This window comes from Choristoneura fumiferana, chromosome Z (genome assembly GCF_025370935.1).
Source record: "Choristoneura fumiferana chromosome Z, NRCan_CFum_1, whole genome shotgun sequence".
NCBI classification, from domain to species: domain Eukaryota; kingdom Metazoa; phylum Arthropoda; class Insecta; order Lepidoptera; family Tortricidae; genus Choristoneura; species Choristoneura fumiferana.
In genome coordinates, this window is record NC_133472.1 from 6,825,754 (window position 1) to 6,839,500 (window position 13,747).

General features: G+C 39.6%; 1 protein-coding gene across 9 annotated transcripts in view; it reads right to left on the bottom strand.

Annotated features, from left to right (window-relative positions):
* The window catches only part of GAPcenA (GTPase activating protein and centrosome-associated), a 107,612-nt gene that overhangs the window by 18,923 nt on the left and 74,942 nt on the right, over positions 1-13,747 (bottom strand). For all 9 annotated transcript variants that reach the window (XR_012453186.1, XR_012453188.1, XM_074109803.1 and 6 more), the window contains 11 exons: positions 12,895-13,039; positions 12,002-12,190; positions 11,417-11,542; positions 10,836-10,946; positions 10,290-10,420; positions 9,701-9,822; positions 8,689-8,792; positions 7,193-7,303; positions 6,055-6,112; positions 3,802-3,932; positions 2,921-3,014 (listed from right to left, as the gene is read on the bottom strand). Coding sequence is in view for 7 of the 9 variants with exons in the window: in XM_074109803.1 (XP_073965904.1) it covers positions 2,921-3,014; positions 3,802-3,932; positions 6,055-6,112; positions 7,193-7,303; positions 8,689-8,792; positions 9,701-9,822; positions 10,290-10,420; positions 10,836-10,946; positions 11,417-11,542; positions 12,002-12,190; positions 12,895-13,039 (1,322 nt within the window). In the remaining 2 variants the exon portion in view is untranslated. The remainder of the gene's footprint in view (positions 1-2,920; positions 3,015-3,801; positions 3,933-6,054; positions 6,113-7,192; positions 7,304-8,688; positions 8,793-9,700; positions 9,823-10,289; positions 10,421-10,835; positions 10,947-11,416; positions 11,543-12,001; positions 12,191-12,894; positions 13,040-13,747) is intronic.

Consider the following 13,747-nt stretch of genomic DNA (forward strand, 5'->3'; position numbering starts at 1 on the left):
CTATGTATTTTTACAAATTAAATTATTAAATTACTACGTTACAAGTAAATATAAAAGAATTTAAATATCAGATTTTCATAAAAAATATCTCTTTACTATCACACCATTAAACAAACATAGGAATAATCGAAGCTAAAAGAAGAGAAATAAATAAAACTATTTGTCATGCGTTCATTTAGGACCCTAAGCCGTGCTTGTATTATTGTCACATTGTAATGCCACAGATTATGTTATGTACGACCTGAATTATTCTAGGCAATGGGACGTGGCTGTCTCACTGTGACGTCATCCAGCGTAATTCGTTAAAAAAAAAAAGAAAGTTAAATACTCATCTAAATTCAAAATCGATGAAAATGGTATCTTAAAATATCCTATTTTTCCCAAAAATATAGGTTATTTTTTTTGGTGCATCCCAATTGACCTCAGTAAACTGTAGCACATAGTAGATAATATAACAGAGACACCACCTAGTACAAGCAAATGGTATCACCCTAATATTGGCTATTTTTTTTCCCTTCGATTTTCCAATAGATGGCACCAATGAGAACACAAATAACACGATACGTATTGCCATCTAGTGAGACACTAAGGATACGGTACACTGACAACAACCAACAAGCTGACCAACTGAGCCTAGACGACTAGAGATACGCATGATGTCTCTGTCTTATTTACGTCGTTAGAAGATAATGGCATGTTTCTCTCAAATAGTTTCGACGAATGTGTGCAAGCGCGGGGCAAGCCCAGCAAGCGCATTCCGGTTATTCGCCATCTGACGTCTCAATTGCAAAACACTTCGAAAGCCTCATAGCAGAAATGTAGCCACATGTAGCCTATACTTTCGTATTCTCAATTTATGTGTTTCTTATCTTCAAATTAAGGAGTTGAATTAAGGTTGATGTGAAGTTGTGTTTTATAAACACAACTAACATATTTTATTTATTTAGCATATTTTATAATATGCTAGTCTTTATTTTTAATCTCAATATTTCTACTTAATTCGGCTTATTTACATTTTATAATTTACAAATGTTAATGGTAGTGCCATATATTGCTGTTTTTTATTATTAAATATAGCTTGTAGTGGTTGGTAGGCCATGACTGTAGTAAGCTAGTTGAGAAAGCAAGATAAATACGAACTTTCCGGACAAAATACGCACACATCTGTACTCACGGAAATATGCATGTATCGCACAGATGGACTTTGCGTGTGGGGTTTTACAAAATTCCCCTGGGAGTTCCCGAAAATTATATCGTGATCTTCATTAAGTTTGTGTTAAGAACAACTGAACAAAATTTCATGACTCTAAACCTAGCGGTTGAAATTTCAAGATTTTATCCCTATCCCGTGGGAATATCTGGATAAAAAGTAGCCTATGTGTTATTCCAGACGTCCAGCTATCTACGTACCAAATTCCATCCAAACGCGCCCAACCGTTTTAGCGTGAAGAAGTAACAAACATACACATACACTTTCGCATTTATACTATAAGTAAGATAAGTAGGATTCGACTAGCTCACAAGCCGAGCTAGTTTCTACTAAAGGGCGTACGCTAGATGGCACGGGTGCACTGCGCGGGCGCACGCTTGCGGCTACGGGTGCAAGTAAAATCCGTCTGCGCTGCTCATACTACATTTGAATAGGCGTTCACGCGCTCCATTTAAACCGCGTCAGCTAACGTACTGCGTGTAAGCTAACATTGGGGGCGGCAGGCGTGAGCTTGCCTTAGGAATCCAAAAGCTTAATGGTTACTTGACCTGAAATGTATATTTCAGAATCAACTTTTTTATGACGGTGGAAGCATTTTACACTTCCACTGAATGTAGATATACTTAGTGTTTAGTTTTGTAACTACGGCTAAGGGGAGGGTATTATTATTCTTTTTTTTCGCGGCGCATTCTTTTTGGCAACGTTGGTCTTGCCGAAAGCGCTGGTTGTTTAAAAAATGACGTGTAAAAGTGCCCATTGCGGCCTATTTACTGAATAAATTATTTGAATTTGTAGGCCCTAAGTGCCACTGATCCTAGCATACGGCACGCTGATGATTATGGTCGCGGATCTAAAGCATATCAGTACCCAACCCGAATACCTTAGACGGGAAAAAAGCGTGTACATTTAAATAGTGAGTGTATTATTGTTTACATGGTCATTTATAATATTAAAAAATCCTTTTCAGCCTATTGGTATTCTAGCCTTAAGGTAATTCCTTAAGTTATTTTAGAACCCCCGCACATGAGTCAAGCGGCAACCGCTTGAGTACGCTGGCCAGATTATTCCCGCAATGTATAGAACAACATAATCGTCACTCTGAAAAATCTTATTTCCCAAGCATGTCAACATATATACGAGTACTAAACTGAACCTTAAAGCTGTTAGAGCAGAGGTTATTTTACAAGCTTATTGGTTCTGAGATACGAGCTCTTTTTAAAGTAGTGACGATATGTATTACAAGCCTATGCCATACTGTCTTTAGTTTACATAAAAAGTTAACCAAAACCAACATCCCTTTTAATAATTTGCAGAGACGATAATGACGAAAATAACCATTAAAACGCTGTATATTCGCCCTTCTAAATTCTAACTGGACGTTGTTATGCAAACAGGAACCAACCTACACCTCCCCCCAAAGTTTAGATAAGTATGCAACAATACTAGTATTACTAAAATGCACCTTCTATCAACTCGATAGATAGATTTTGGGGGAAGCTGTATGTTGGTTCCTGTTTGCATAACTACGTCCAACTTTCTAAGCGGTCCATTTAGGCACCTAAAGGAAGAGCACGTAAAATATGAACAGGATGTAGGCGAGGACGGCGATTGCGTCCCATCCGAAGAGAGCGACGGCGATCAGAAAGCACTCCGCGTGACTATACTTCTGCTTGGGTTTGTTCTTAGAGCGGTACAATGCGTGTTTCTTACCGAGAGTGCGGACGAGCCAGGGGGCGACGGTTTGCTTCGTGTTCATCGCTGATTGGACCTCGTTCAATGCTGCGTTTAGCTGGTGGCTCAGCTCCTGTAATGGTAAGCGGCCGTTATTGGATACCGGTCTTTTACAAGCATTTACAGTTCCAGTGAATAATAGTGAATTAGTAGTATTTTGGCGGATGAGTTCGTAGTATTTATAGCTTTAGTAAAATTTATAGTAAATACGAACTTTTCCGACGAAATACAATGGCTATAAATTATTCACTATATCTGTATTTATCTTGACCTGTTTTTTTAATCAAATCTTGCAAGTTTATTTTGGCCTATTTCCAATGGTCGGATTCGCTTGAAATTTGGCATACATAACGTAATTTTTTTTAACATAACTTTTGTTTGGTTGAAGAGAAGGTGAAGGAGTAAAATAACGCATCGATATTAGTTTTTTTCTTTTGGAAATTAGACCTTTTTACAATCGCCATTCTTTATTCTAAGGCGCAGATGGTGCCATTTGACAGTTCAAGTCTAAACATGAAAGTACCAAGTACCAAGTACGGATCCATATCGGCTCGCATACTTATTGTAAGACCGAATGTAATGTTTGTCAGAATTATCGTTTGTCATAACTCTTTATTCTCTGAATCCAATAATTGTTCAAAATTTTTATAAATCAAACCTAACCTAACCTATAGTTTTTTATAGAATGACCGTTTAAATTTTTCAGAAAAAATTCAAGGTTTCAGTCAGAAAAAAAATATGACAAACGATGTTTCGGACAAAAAATACGGTATGAAGCGCGTAAGTAGCGAAGAGTATGCGAACTTTGGCGCAGATGAAAACACCTGCAAGGGGAAAAACGGAAAGCGCACATAATGTACCTGGTTGCTGCATTGGGCTTGCACGTGCGCCAGTTTGACTTGCGCCAACTCCAGTTCCAAGTCGCGCACGCGCTGCATCAGTTGCGCTTCTGTATCGCTGTGGTTTTTGCCGTCACCTTTTGGCTCGGTGTCTGTGTAATACCATGCTTACGGTCAAGGACAAATTCAAATTCAAATTCAAATGATTTATTCAGTAAATAGACCGCAATGGGCACTTTTACACGTCATTTTTTAAACTACCAGCGCTTTCGGAAAGACCATCATTGCCAAGAAGAATGCGCCGCAAGAAACTTGGCAGAAAGTCATTTTTTCATAATAATATATACCATACAGGGAGGCTCATTTAGAACGGCCAATATGGGAAAGTCTAAAACCATAAGGCTGAAGACCTGTTCTTTGGAACCATGTCATCGATTTTAATAACAAGAAAAACTGCATTCATACATTTTAAAAAAAAACTTGTACTCAACTCGGGAATCAAAACTGGACGGTTTGAAAATAAAACTTACATTATTAAAAAATATGAAATACAATACATTTTATTCATTCTAGATGCCATGTTTCATACTAGTGCGAGTATTTATTGCTTATGACCTACACTACCGATATCCAAATAGAAATACCTAATGTATGTTTGATTTTTCAAAACGACCGGGTTCGATTCCCGAACTGAGTACAAGTTTTTTTTTAAATGTATGAATGCAGTTTTTCTTGTTACTAAAATCGACGACATGGTTCGTAAGAACAGATCTTCGTATGTCTTATAGTTACAGACTTTCACATACTGACCGATCTAAATGAGCCAACCTGTAAATTTATTTCATGTATTTACATGGACCAACTCCCCCGGACCACTATGAGTATAGCATCGGGGCTTTCACGAAAAGGGCTTATACTTTCTTAGGCCAGTAACTCATTAAGTACTTTGTACTCATGGGCAGTGGAGATCATATCCCATCAGATGACCCGCTTGCTTATTTGCCTCCCTCGCATAATAATAAGACAACAAGATCTAAAAATATCTATACACCTTTATCATCATCATATCAGCCATAAGACGTCCACTGTTGGACATAGTCCTCCCCCATAGACCTCCAGTTGCTTCGGTTGTAAGCGGCCTGCATCCACCGTGAACCCGCGGCTTTGACCAGGTCATCCGTCCATCTCGTTGGTGGACGTCCTACGCCGCGCTCGCCGATCCGCGGTTTCCACTCGAGAACCTTTCAGCCCCAGCGACCATCTGTTCTCCGTGCTATATGGAATGCCCATTGTCACTTCAATGAGCTAATTCGCTTGGCTATGACGGTACAGCCTTATACCTCTAACTAACCAAAAGGTCGATGTACACATAGATTTGACGCTATGATTGTATACATACATTAATAATGGTGAGGGTTTAGGGCCTCAGGAAATATCCCACGTGATAAATTTCAAAACGAGTATCTTTAGTGTAAATATTTTAATTTACGCTTGATTTCGAGTATGCTTGTATGACTTCTGTTAATTACTCACAGTCACCGTTGCTTGCTTTTTAAACCGATTTCAATAAAGGAGTTTCTCAATTCGATTACATTTAGTTACATCCCAAAACACTCCCTATGAATTCAGATACTGCTTCGAGACTTTTTTGTCTTTGAAGTACCAATACAAAATAGTAGATTATTGTCGTGGCCTGGAAGTAGGCAATTGCTGGCTGAGTATGAGTATTAAACGGACGAGCTTGCGAGTCCGTTTAACTAATACGAAGCCAGCAATTGCTATTCCAGCCGAGACTAATATAAAGCTTTTCTCAAAAATGGTGAATAATTCTGAAATAGAATAAACTTTTTCTCAAAATATATTGTAAAATTTAATTTTATTCCAATATTTTTCTTATGCTTTCCCGCCATTTTTCATTAAAAATAAACTGCAGGTGTATTTTTCCACCGAAAACACCACAAGCTATTTCAGACCCAATGGAAAAAGTCCGGAGTTCCAACAAAATATCTGATACCGGCCATTAGACTTGGCTGTATACGACTTGTGTCACATTTCCATGGCCTTTTTAACTTAAAAAAAAATGTGACTGGTGCAGGCGCGCTAATTCATTATTGTCGAGCTAGCGCGCCTGCAATCGTTTTAACTTTTTAATTTTTCGCTGACCATAAACTATGCACTTCACCTTCTGATATGTAAAGAATAATGTCAACTTTTACGGACATTTTTGAGAAAAGTATATTTTTCACCAACACATTAAAAAAACTTTGTAAATACCTTTGTTATCCTTATGGGCAATTTTGGCGCTGCAACTAACACATTCCTTAACGTAAGCCTGCAAATAAAAATAGTGTTATTATTATACTACATACATGATTGCATAGGTGTTTATAAATTAAGATGGTTGGATTAGTTTGATTTAACACCTCTGTAATAATACATTGTGTCTTAAGAGCGGTAAATAAGAAATTACGAACGATAGTCTATTATAAGTCTGATGTCGAAGACTAAGGGCTTTAATGAGGCGATGTTACCACCCGATTACTGAGACTCCGCTGTCTGTCTTTCTGTTCATCCGTCCGTCTGTCACAGGGCTCTATCTCTCGAGTCGTAATAGTTAGACACTTGAAATTTTCACATATTATTTATTACTGCGGCCGCTATAACAACAAATACTAAAAACAGAATAAAATACATATTTAAGGGGGGACTCCCATACAACAAACGTAATTATTTTGCCGTTTTTTGCTCGATATTAATAACGCCGACGCTAGATATATGCACAGAATCTTTGGTTGTAAAATCACTTTAAAAATAAATAATTAAATCAAAATAAAATAAATATTTAAGGGGGGCTCCCACACAACAAACTTGTTTTTTTTTTGCCGTTTTTTTCTAATGTCTATTGTTGTATAAATACGGATGGTATCTATACAACAATAGACACACCTTCGTGCGCGAGACCGACTCGCACTTGGCCGGTTTTTAAAATAAACAAACTTACATAAAAACTTTTAAAAATAAATTAATTTAACAAAATCAGCCCAATTTTTTTTGTGGATGGCGGACTCTTATTTCATAATTTAATACACAAACGTACAACACCATAGCGGCCAGCTAATAAAGCCAAATATGTTTTACGTTAAAACCATTCAAAGCTGTTATTAATATTCGTCGGGTAACAAGCAAAAGTCACTAACAGCAAACAGTGGAATATTAACCTTACAATGCTATGCATTAGTTGGTTTATCCCTCTTGACTTTAGCAGTAATAAGTGACGTCTGCTTGTCACCCTACGTATCTTCCCGATAATATATAGGATATGGCAAATCAGGAAGTTGTCAAATACCCTGGGACTATCACGTAAACGTAGATGCTTGTATAGTATAGTGACTATACTATACTATAGTGATACCTGCAACTGGTGCACTTGGCGGTCGAGTCGGGCGCAAATGTCGCGGTAGTCGCGCGCCACGGCCGCGTGCGACGCTGCATCCTTCTTAGCCAACTCCAGTGCGACACGGGCCTGTAGACGAATAAACATTAGCCGCTGATGCACTAGCTGATGCACTTGGGTCGATTCCAGGGTATATAGTAGCTCGCTACCTGGCCATTTATATTTAAAGTTGTACCCTGAGTTTATATCTCCGATTTTAACAAAATTTGGTCCATGATTCCGAGCTGTAAAAACAGGGTCTCCAGATGTGTCACCAAAATATTATGTCTCCGTTCCGTTACGATTTTTTCTTAATAATTTTCGTAACGGAACGGACACATCCATACAATATTTTGGGGTGACATCTGGAGACCCTGTTCTTACAGCTCAGAATCATGGACCGAGTCTACCTCCCAAATTTTGTTGAAATCAGAGACCGGACAACCCTTTCCGCGAGAAAAGCCTTTCAATGGGCGTCTCTTAAACACGGCTAACCCATTGAAAGACTTTCCAGTTTGAACTGCTAGCCCATTCATTTGACCCCTACCCCTACCCTACCCTTTACCGAAAAACTTAGCAAAAAATAAAGCTAACCCTTTGCAATTGCTTACTGCTATTCTATATGCCTTGCAATCCCTTAATAAGGGTTACCCTTATCATTTAGCGCTTTTTATAAAGCTTTACCTTTAGTAATGTCGTAGTTGAGCCTTGCGTGAAAGAGACAGATTTAGTATATCGTCACTACTTTGAAAAAATCTCGTATCTAAAATCAATATGTCTCAAAATTTAACCTTGATGTAATGTCTATAAAGTTCACTCAGAAAAATTATCTATTTTAAGCTAAGAGTTTTTTTTAAAGTAGTGACGATATATCTACGCTAATGTATACACGTAGACGATTTAAATTAGCACGCTTATCTGCTAAAAAGGCCGCCCTTTATAAGGCTAACCCTTATAAGCTATATGCAAGATGTTGGTGAGCGGATGATAAGGGTTTTGTAAGGGTATTGGAATAACGATTACTCAAATGGGTTAGAGTCTATAAAAGGGCTTTAAAAGCAAAATGTAAGGGTTTCATCGGGCAATGGGTATGGTGAGTTAAGCCTTATGCAAACCCATACAAAACCCTTTGTAAGGGATAGCGGGCCAGTCTGGTTGAAATCGGAGAGATAAACTCAGGGTACAACTTTAAATAAAAATGCCCCTCCCTTCTGCCTGCTGAATGCACACCATAGCTAGACAGCCTCCGATCGAGCGGCTGAATCGAGCAGACGCAGCGTAAGTGGAGACCCTGACTTAACCTGAGACACGTAGCGTCATTAGGCCAATAGATTACTCGTAGATCGCTAAAAATGTGCAAATTAGTCCGTTTTGATAATAAAATCCCTATAGCCGTTTAAAAATGTCATCAGTCAGGCTGTCAAGTGTGTTAACCTAATTCTGGATTCGAGTATAGAAACAACAATACAACAAACCTCCTCCAGCTGAGCTTCGAGAATTTCCTTGTCCTGTTGCAGTTGGGTGTTGGTGCCCTTGAGCCTTTCCAATTCAACGTTGATCTTCTCGTTTTCGGCTGACTCTGTCAATTAAACGGTATCATTTATACTTCGTTTGTTTAGCATTAGAAGGAAGGTAAGCTTTCTTGACGTGTCTTTTTATTGAAAAACACTTTTGAAAAATAAGTCACAGCAAATATGTAACAATCAGCAAGGACATAATTATGATCATTTACATTATTTTGGTATCATAAGTAATAGTTACTGTTTTTTTAAAAACGTTTTTCAATAAAATACTCGTCAAAATTGTTTACCCTTTTTCTAATACAAAAAAACGAAGTATAATTGTTTCCAATTGTAATTAGACGACCAGATGGCCTAGTGGTTAGAGAACCTGACTACGAAGCTTGAGGTCCCGGGTTCGATTCCCGTGTCGGGGCAGATATTTGTATGAAAAATACGTATGTTTGTTCTCGGGTCTTGGGTGTTTACTATGTATTTAAGTATGTATCTATCTATATAATTACATTTATCCGTTGCTTAGTACCCATAACACAAGCTTTGCTAAGCTTACTTTGGGACTAGGTCAATTGGTGTGAATTGTCCCGTGATATTTATTTATTTATTTTATTATTTATTTGCGAGGGAACAGCGCGCGATAACCGAATTCAACGCGGGCGAAGCCGCCGGCAAAAGCTAGTTCTCTAAAAGTATAATTTGATCATGAGGGTTATAACATCCAAGTGTGATATACTTCAAACTCGTGCTTTGACATTTGTCACTAATAAATAAAGTAATATTCATTTCATACAAACATGTGAATTATTGGTCCAATTGGATTAAACGACGCGATGCTATCATGCGAGCTGCGATACATTGCTGTCTGTGGTCAATCGCTTAGAAATCAGTATCAGCTCGGTCCCGCAATGTAACGAGACATGTAAATTTCACGCATATGGGACATTCCCTGTAGTTAAGGAAAGTTGCGTACCTTTAATGAATTTCTCATATTCTTGTTGGTATTTGGTGAGACGCTTTACTTTGATGCTGCAGGCGAGCTTCACGATCTGAAGGGGGGCTTCTTCGGCGCGACACTTCTTTGGGAGCGTTACTCTGGATAGATAATGAAGTAAGAACACAATTTTACATACTATTTTTAATATATCATAAAAAGCTTTTTTGTAAAGCACCTTGAGTAGATAATGCATTGCTAGCGGTACCCCAAGTTCGTCCAACCACAGAAGTAGGACTAAAATCGCATAAAAGTCTTGAAGAACACTGGGCGTCAGCGTATATTTGATCTATTAAGCCCGAAGTATTGATAGAAACCATTCGTTTGACATCAGGGACCATTCATAAATTATATCAGTGGAGTTCACTCAACGACCATCTGTTCTCCGTGCTATATGGCCTGCCCATTGCCACTTCAACGAGCAATGTCGGTGACCCTAGTTCTTCTACGTATCTCTTAATTTCTGATTCGATCCCGTAGAGAAGCTCCGTGCAGCCCAAATTAGCACTAAATTTGATTTACTTACTACAAATAAAATTAAAAAAGGAGGGTGTATTGCTGAACCAACCTGAAATATTTGAGTACGCCTTCGAAGTCGTGCTGCAGCAGATCTTTGCGCGAGCGAGACAGCAGCGACAGCGCGACTTGGAACAGCGTATCCATGCCTTGCAGGAGGAACACGTCCAGGATGTGGTATACCTGGAAGGGATGGTATGTCTCAGGACCAGGCCTAAGTAAGGTAAGGGACTTTATACACGTATTTTTTCTGCGCTAACGACGCGCGTTTTTGATGCGCGCGTTTTCTGCTCGTTTTCTTAATACAATCGCAAGGATCGTGTGTAAGGTCCATAAGGGTACGTATGCACTATGCAGTTAACCACACGGTTTTAGCGTGCCATCCCGCTTTAAAGTATCGTTTGAGAAAGAGAGAGCGCGCTGCGTACATAGCCAAAGAATAAACAGTAGAAGCTGATTGTGAGCATTATTGAGATGACCGGATAGTCCAGTGCTCTTTGGATCCCGGGTTTTTTCGGGTTGATCCCCTTAAGGGCCAAAGACACTAAGGTCCTTGGTTTTGTACACTAGTTTTTAGTTATCATGTTAAAAGACTTACCAAGGGCAGTGGGAACCTCGCAGTGAACACCGTCAGGAACCATTGGGAGGCAAACATGTGGGGTTCCACACCCAACTCTTGGAAATGGGCGCGTAAATCTGTCAGTTGTTCCTAAAAAAAAAAACATTTTTTCAAAATAATTCCAAACAAAATCTTTAAACTTCCCATTGACCTATGAAATGGAAAATTGTTCAAATTATAATTATTAATGATTATTAAAACCCATATTTTACCAACAAATAGCAATATATTGTCTGAAACTTTCGTGATTTACACTTATAGTCAAAATACCACGCACAGGACTTATCACGCTAACACACACGAGTACTCGTCTACTCGTGACCACGGCCACTGTAATGTTGCCGAAACGTCGAGGTAAATATTACTCGTGTGTGTTAGCGTGATAAGTCCTGTGCATGTTATTTCGACTAAATAGCAATACGAATAAATTACATATATTTTCAAATACGTAATTTTTACTTGAGTAACTATTCTATTAGGACGGCATATCCAGAAATACTTGATCGGTTTTTCTACTGCTTTTCTATACTCTCGTCTGAATAGAAATAAAAAAAAATCACCTCCATCAATCTATCGAGTTGATGCAGCCTCATGTAGAGCGCCTCGAACCCGTCCTTGTAGAGCTCTCGCAGCCCGTAGCCGTACATGAGACGGACGAGCAGACAGAACGCTTGCTCTTCCGGCATCTGAAAGGAGCAGGATCATCCAGTATTTAATTACGAATAATGCTAAAATTAGCGCGGAACGTAAGCGATTCTCATCGAGTGGTGCTCAAACACGAGCGAAGCGAGGTTTTAAAATGTGACGAGTTGGGATGTAGTTAAATTTCACGTGCCATACCCATACAACGTTTTATAAGACACTAGTCGAGGGTAATAGTAGACAAACTCACAAAAGTAAAACTCAAAACAAATACAAATTCAAGTAAATAAATACTATGGCAGGTTTTTATGACAGACAGAAACGGGTAACCAATAGCTCTTCGAATGCGATAAGTCAACGAGGTTTTAGGTTTTAAGTTTGACAAAAACGGTATAACCTATATCCTCAGTCGCCTCTTACGACGTCCACGGAAGAAATGGAGAGGTGTAATTCTAACCCGACACCACACGGGTCTTTCATTTTTGGATATGCGTGTAACTTACGTGCAACAGCAGCGTGGCAGCCAGGAAGCTCAGCCCCTGGCAGTATCCGACCTCGATGTCGTAGACGGCGTACGCTCGCGCCATGCGCAACAGCGAGTCTTGTCCCAGGCCACCAGCCTCGCGGAAGAAGTCGTGCGCGGGGAACGTGCGCGCTATGTCGCGCTGGATAACCGATTCGAACGGGCAGTCCTTGGAAAAAAAACCGTCTTGTTAAACTACTAATAAGTACTCCTATACAGGTTAGCACTTTTAAAATTGACAGTATGGTCAAGTCTGTAACTGTATGGTAAGCTCTGGGTCTGTAGCTGTGTGGTGACAAGAAAAACACATGTGACTATACCGAATTTTAACGCCCCTGCTATGTAAGGCTGGTTTTAGTGTCACGCGTACCGTCAGTACGGATCGCTCCGCACAGGCTGATCTATATGAGCGTTTTAGAGTAATATAGAGGGGTCCGTACGGACGACCGTCCGCGCGGATAGGAAACTCATATAAAAAGACTGTGCGGAGCGATCCGTACTGACGGTACGCGTGACACTGAAACCAGCCTAACAGACAGCGGCCGGCGAAGAGTCAGGATTATAATTGGTTTTTTGGAGTCTTTTTGTATTTTTTATTTCAACTCCAAATTTGTTACTTTTACTTTTTGTATTTTCGAAGAGTCAGGACCTAAGTTAGGAAATAATTTCGCCCTATCAGTGCTGGTTATGTACGGGGAACAGCGAGGGTATTCTGGCAGAACCGGATAAGTGCACAATATTTATTTACTTACACGGCTTTGCTAGATAAATAAAGCTGACAAAAAAGAGTATGCCTATGTATGTAGCTATTTGTTTTTTTAAATTGCACTTATTCTGTTTTGCCAGAACACCCTCGCAAGGAGCTCATTATACCTTGCTGATGAGTGTCCTATATGTCTCCATCAGCTTGTCGCTCTGGTCGACGCCCGCGAGTCGCAGCCACACTTCGCCGCGCAACGCTTCCGGCACGCCCACTCGCACGAGGTGACTCAGCGCGCGCGGTCGCGGCCCCGTCCAACTGTACAACAGGCCATGTCTCAGTAATTAGTGAAAGCTGTGTATCGACATGTGTATGTACAGTACCCGGCGATAGAGATTGCACATCAATCTTCGGAAAAAAAAATTGGCTGTTCACGAGGATTACGAACACTAGCGACCGTCAGATCGTGGCGAACAATGATAGTATATATTAAGTGACGTTTTATATCAACTAAATACTGCACTTTTATGGACTTAATTAGTTTACGTCAAATTAATGTCACGTAAACTTCGGATATCTATAGAGAGCTGTTGCAACTACTACAAAAATAATGTTCCCTCTTTTTACTAAAGATGTCATAGTACAATTTAAAGTTATGGGGGGTTTCAACAACTCTTTATTATAATATATTTTCATCTAAATGCGTCCGTACTCTATTGCACCTGTACAACGACTGACAAACGTCACATAAATAGTGTGTGACAAGGCTCTACGAAGCCGAAATTACCCGAGTCTCTTTCCAAAGACCGATGAGCAATCTATATGGCCGAGTACTGTATGTTCGAGCTGCCGCGCGCGGCAGTACGGTATATGCATATACATATACACTATATGCATTGCAATGTTCGACGGTTTGCCGCGCGAAGTCGATACACAGCTGTAAGAGGCGACAACGAATGAAGGTTTTTGGACAAACAAGATGTCGCTAGATGGCGTTATTCACAAGAGATCCGCTTAGCTCTTTAC